The 5,854-nt window shown below is 59.3% G+C and overlaps 1 protein-coding gene across 2 annotated transcripts in view; it reads left to right on the forward strand.

Moving 5' to 3' along the window:
- Positions 1-3,699, forward strand: part of OPRL1 (opiate receptor-like 1) — a 15,857-nt gene extending 12,158 nt beyond the window's left edge. Inside the window, exons 3-4 of one of the 2 annotated variants that reach the window (XM_011973973.1) lie at positions 834-1,189; positions 1,310-3,699. In XM_011973973.1, coding sequence (XP_011829363.1) covers positions 834-1,189; positions 1,310-1,833 — 880 coding nt within the window. In that variant the 3' untranslated portion in view covers positions 1,834-3,699. The remainder of the gene's footprint in view (positions 1-833; positions 1,190-1,309) is intronic. The other variant, XM_011973974.1, reaches the window with a different exon arrangement.
- Positions 3,700-5,854: the final 2,155 nt, after the last annotated feature.

Genomic DNA, 5,854 nt, shown 5'->3' on the forward strand with positions numbered 1-5,854 from the left:
CACCACCATCACGTTCATCATCACCATCATCACCATCATCATCACCATCACCACTATCACCACCATTACGTTCATCATCACCATCCTCTCTGTCACCACCACCATCATCACCATCACCATCATCACCGTCACCACCATGATCACTACCATCATCACCACCACCACCACCATAATCCCCCCCCAAATATTACAACCATTAACTGATTTAACAAAAATTTATTAACCACCAACAACTTTCCCAGCCCTTTCCAGCACCTTTTCAGGTGCTTGGATACAATCATACCTTATTAGCATCCCTCCTGCCCGTGTCACCATTTTCTGTCTCCGTTGCTAGATAGCAGTGTGGACTTGGAAGCCTTTTGGTATGTTCTTATAGATTCCGGAGCTCTCAGAAACCTCTGGCAACTGTAGGGTCAGCATTTGAGTCTGTGAAGGGTCTCTGAGGGGACTCAAAAGCAAGGAGAGCAGGCTTTTTCCCTTAGGGCTCTAACCCTTCACTCCCGTGCAGAGTCTGGAGTGTGTTCTAGTACCCTACATGCCCTGACCCCTGTAAAGTAGACTCGTGTTTAAGGCTTGGAATCCTTTTGTGTGTGTCAGAGTCACTTGAAGAGCTGGTGAAGATGTCTGATGCCAGGTTCCATCCCCTGAGACTGACTCAGTGAGTCTCAGGTTGGGTCCAGGAGCTGTCACTTACCAAGCCCCCATGGGAACTCTGATGTTAAGGGACTCAGGGCCAGTGTAGCTTGCAGTGGCCAAGACGAGCCCCTTGCCCTTTGCTGCCCGGTCCAGCCGGCATAGCCAAGTGAAGCCTTTCTTCTCCCTCTACTCTGCAGGCACACCAAAATGAAGACAGCCACCAATATTTACATCTTTAACCTGGCCCTGGCAGACACTCTGGTCCTGCTGACACTGCCCTTCCAGGGCACAGACATCCTCCTGGGCTTCTGGCCGTTTGGGAATGCCCTGTGCAAGACAGTCATTGCCATTGACTACTACAACATGTTCACCAGCACCTTCACCCTGACTGCCATGAGTGTGGATCGCTACGTAGCCATCTGCCACCCCATCCGCGCCCTCGACGTCCGCACATCCAGCAAAGCCCAGGCTGTCAATGTGGCCATCTGGGCCCTGGCCTCTGTTGTTGGCGTTCCTGTTGCCATCATGGGCTCGGCACAGGTCGAGGATGAAGGTCAGTGGGGTGTCCCCTCCTCCCCTCACCAGGCTCTCCACGGCTCCTGGGTGGCTCCTCTGGGCCCACTTGCCCTCCACGGCTCCTGGGCCCACTCTGACCCCACTTCTCTCCCTGCAGAGATCGAGTGCCTGGTGGAGATCCCTGCCCCACAGGACTACTGGGGCCCTGTGTTTGCCGTCTGCATCTTCCTCTTCTCCTTCATCGTCCCCGTGCTCATCATCTCCGTCTGCTACAGCCTCATGATCCGGAGGCTCCGCGGAGTCCGCCTGCTCTCAGGCTCCCGGGAGAAGGACCGGAACCTGCGACGCATCACTCGGCTGGTGCTGGTGGTGGTGGCTGTGTTCGTGGGCTGCTGGACGCCTGTCCAGGTCTTTGTGCTGGTCCAAGGGCTGGGAGTGCAGCCAGGCAGCGAGACTGCCGTGGCCATTCTGCGCTTCTGCACGGCCCTGGGCTACGTCAACAGCTGCCTCAACCCCATCCTCTATGCCTTCCTGGATGAGAACTTCAAGGCCTGCTTCCGCAAGTTCTGCTGTGCCTCTGCCCTGCGCCGGGAGGTGCAGGTGTCTGACCGTGTGCGCAGCATTGCCAAAGATGTGGCCCTGGCCTGCAAGACCTCTGAGACGGTACCGCGGCCCGCGTGACTAGGCGTGGACCTGCCTATGGTGCCCGTCAGCCCACAGAGCCCATCTACACCCAACACGGAGCTCACACAAGTCACTGCTCTCTAGGCTGACACACCCTGAGCCCTGAGCATCCAGAGCCTTGGATGGGCTTTTCCCTGTGGGCCAGGGACACTTGGTCCCAGAGGAGGACCTAGTGATATCATGGGACAGGTCAGAGCATTAGGGCTACCTCCATGGCCCCAGACAGACTAAAGCTGCCCGTCTGGTGCAGGGCTGAGGTGACACAAAGACCTACCTGGAAGCAGCTGCCGTGCTGCTGGACGGCCACGACTGGAGCCCGTGCCCCTCCCTGCCCGTGCTTCACGTGACTCTTGGCCTCTCTGCTGCTGTGTTGGCAGAACCCTGGGTGGGCGCACCCGGAGGAGGAGCAGCGGCTATGTTGTCCTGTGCACCCTACGTGCTGTGTGCTGTTTGCATGGCAGGGCTCCAGCTGCCTTCAGCCCTGGGATGTCTCCTCAGGGCAGCTGGACAGGCTTGGCGCTGCCCGGGAAGTCCAACAGGCAGCATTTCTTTGGGGTGGGACTTGCCCTGAGCTTGGAGCCGCCACCAGGAGGACTTGCCCGTTCTGACTCCACCTGTGCAGCCAGGGCCACCCCAGGAGAGTGTCCAGATGGGCTGGCTGTCCCTGGCTGCAGACCCCGAGCTGGTCCTGGGCCAGCCGCACCTCTGAAGGTTTCCTGTGTGCTGCACTGTGCAGGCGTCATCCCTGACTGAGCTTGGCTCTGGGTCCAACCCCCCTTTCCCTTCAGGAAACCCACGGGAGGCCCTGGCCCATTCCCTCCAGCAGTGCAATGAACTGTCATGCTGTGGACCGTCAACCGAGCTCTGCTTCTCGGTGTGTGGCAGGTGTCTCAAGAGGAAGACGCCGCGTGACCACATGGGCAGCCTGTTGTTCACAAAGTAGAGGCCTCGTTTTCCTGGTCTCGACTGCTGTTTGTAGCAGGGTGGGAGAGGATTCTCTGGGGGTCTCCACATCCTCCCGGGGGGTCTCCACATCCTCCCAGGGCTCCCCTCACAGCCTCTCCTTTGCTTGAAGCCGGAGGTCAGTGGCCGTGCAGTGTTTTGGGGGAGCTGTGTTGCGGGGGAAGCTGTGCGGAAGGAGAAGCCGGTGGCCACAGCGGAGTCCTGCTCTGGTGACGCCTGCTTCATTTACAAGCCCCAAGATGGCTCTGCGTAGGGCCTGAACTTGCCGCCCAGCGAGAGGATGGCTTCACAGCAGAGCCAGCATGGGGGTGGGGCTTTCCAGGGCTTGCTTGAGCCAAACTGCAAGCGCTGTAGCGGCTGTGAGAACACTGTGGGGGTAGGAGGGGGTCTCTGTACCTCAGGGGATGCCCTGCTGTGGTCAACAAGAGAATCACCCTTCCTGGTCTACAGATGGCAGCTGCAGGTTGGTGACTTTGCAAATGCACTTCCTACAGACGAACTATTAAAAGACCTGCAACATTGTAAAAACTCATTTTTTCCATCAAGACCTTGGCCAGGTAACCTTAGGCTCCTGCCAAGAACAGGAAGTGATGGCCGTCTCACCACAGAGCCTGGGCTGCTCCTCCAGCTCTGGGGAGTCTAGGCCGTGGGGACTGTCCCTGGGGAGGCCCGTGCTGTCTCCGTGACATCTGTGGCAGGAGTCTCTGAGAACAGGAGCTGCCTAGCTACAGTGTTTTCTTGCCAAGGCTAAGTGTTTTGTGACTCTGTGCTGACGTAATGTGCATCTTCACGTATTTATGCATGTGGCAATCGTTACTTCCTGTGCACGCAGCCAGCCCTGGGTCTGTCTCTGGGGTAATGAAAAAGGACCCTAATAAACACCTGCTCACTGGCTGGGTATCTTCATGACAGGTGTTTCTGGCTCCTGCCACCTGGGGATTTGTTTTTGGGCTGACTTTTCTGGGATTGGCACGTGAGTGGGAGGAGGCTATGGAGTTTAGGCTGAGTTCTTGCACTTGTCCTGTGCTGCTCAACAGGCTGGGCTCTGTCCTCAGTGAAGGGTCCTCCAGGAGGCTGCAACCCTGGGGAGAGTTGAAGCCAGTTAATGGTGTGTTGGCCGGGCTGTTACCTTTTCTTCACCACACACCGTTTCTCCCTAACTAACCAATGGCTGCACCTCTCCCCTGCCCCCTGGAAAGAGGTTTCCTGAGGATCCAGTGGGAGGAGGCTGCTCCCACCCAGGCCGCAGGGTTTTCTTCCCCCTATTTCATCTCAGAAGAACCCCTGCTCCTGCTCATTTCCCCTTCCTAGAGCAGATCTGAGGGGAGTTTTGGTGAAGGATGAGCAGACGGCCTCCTCTGGGGCTGGGCACACTCTTGCCGTGGACATCTGCCTCCTGGTTCCTGTTTGGCCCAGTGCAGCCCAGGCTGACCTGCAAAACAGAGCAGCTTTGGAGGGTGGGCACCGGCACACTCCAGTCCAAGCGCTTGTCTCCAGGGCATGGGCAGATGGGCAAGTTCTGTAGGGTTTTATACAGGTTTGAATGACAGACACTGTCTTGTCCTGGACTGCTGTAGCAAAGCACCATAGATCCAATGGCAATAGAAACAACAGACGTTTATTTCTCACGGTTCTGGAGGCTGGGGATCAGAGATGAGGTGCGGGCACAGTCAGGTTCTGGGAAAGACCCCAGGCCGTAGAGGGCCGTCTTCTCACTATGTCATGACATGGGTTTGAGAGCTCAAGAGCATCTGGTTCCTAAAGGCACTCATCCCTTTCAGGAGGACTCTGCCGTCATGACCTGTCATCTCCCAAAGGCCCCCTTCTCCTGATACCATCAGCTTGGGGGGTGGGATTTCAAAATACGAATTTTGGAGGAACACAAATAGTCCATAACAAACACATTGCCATTAAAGCAAAAATTTAGCATCAAGGGACAATTTGGGAGGGACAGGCTGCACCGGGGTAGTCACCGTGCCCTTGGGCCCGGGAGATGGTGTGGGCTTGGTGGAAGAGGCTCACACGTGGTGCTGTCCTGTCCTCGGGTAGGTGTGGATCCAGGCCTAAGCCCACAGCTAGTGTCTTCCAGAAGGAGCCGGCCAGACGGGCCAGGGCTGTAGGAGGAGTTGGGGGGTGTTGGAGGCTGACCAGCTCCCTCGCTCTCCCCACCCCTCTGACCACACCCTGGGTCTCCTCTCCAGCCCCCGGCTCCCCCAACCCACCTCTGCTGTTGGGCTTGGGCAAGTCGCCTGGCTTTTCTGAGCCTCAGTTAACTTCCCTGTGCACAGGGGACCGCAGAACCCTCTTTGTGGGGTTGTGGGGAACGGCTGGGGCGCCCGGGAGGGTCCGGGTCCCGTCCCGCAGGGAGGCGGGGTTCAGCGGCGGCGTCGGACCCTCCCGCCAGGGGGCGCTGTGGGCTCGGGCGGGCCCGGCCTTGGGCCCAGGGCGCGGCGGTGGGAACCGCGGAGACCAGCGGGGTCCGAACGTGGGTGGCGGGGCCGGGCTGCCCCTGGGACCAGGAGCCCAGAGCGTGCAGACGTGGCGGGCTGAGCCGCCCGGTGTGGCCCCTGCCCCGCGCCCTCCCTCCTGGCTGGCTGCGGCCTCCCCAGTCCTCGGGGGTCTCTGCTGCTCCCTGGCTGGGCGGCGGTCTGCAGACCCTGTGGCTGTGCCTCATCTGCCTGGTCCCCGAGAAGAAGCTGAGGATCCCATTGCTGGACTGTGGATGGGGACAGGAGCCGCCCGAGGTCAGAAGGGGTCTGGGTTCTTTGGAGGAATCCTGCTTGGCGCCTTCTCTGCAGCAGAGACGTCCCGCCGGGGCCAGAGGGCAACCTGGGGGCCGGGTGGGAGACCTCGGCCCTGAGCGCTGCAGGGGCCTCGTCCTGGCGCTGCGCCCCGCCCCTCCCCCACCCCGTGGGGCTCACTCTCAGCCCTGCCTGCGCACACTCCCACCCCCAGCCTCTCCTGCCCGCCCCTCATCGTTCACTCCTCATTAGGCCTCACACCTGGCTTGGAGAGGGTGTCTGGGAAACAGTCTCACTTGTCTCCTCAAGGGGCT

Source organism: Mandrillus leucophaeus, unplaced genomic scaffold (assembly GCF_000951045.1).
Source record: "Mandrillus leucophaeus isolate KB7577 unplaced genomic scaffold, Mleu.le_1.0 Scaffold1402, whole genome shotgun sequence".
Taxonomy (NCBI): Eukaryota; Metazoa; Chordata; class Mammalia; order Primates; family Cercopithecidae; genus Mandrillus; species Mandrillus leucophaeus.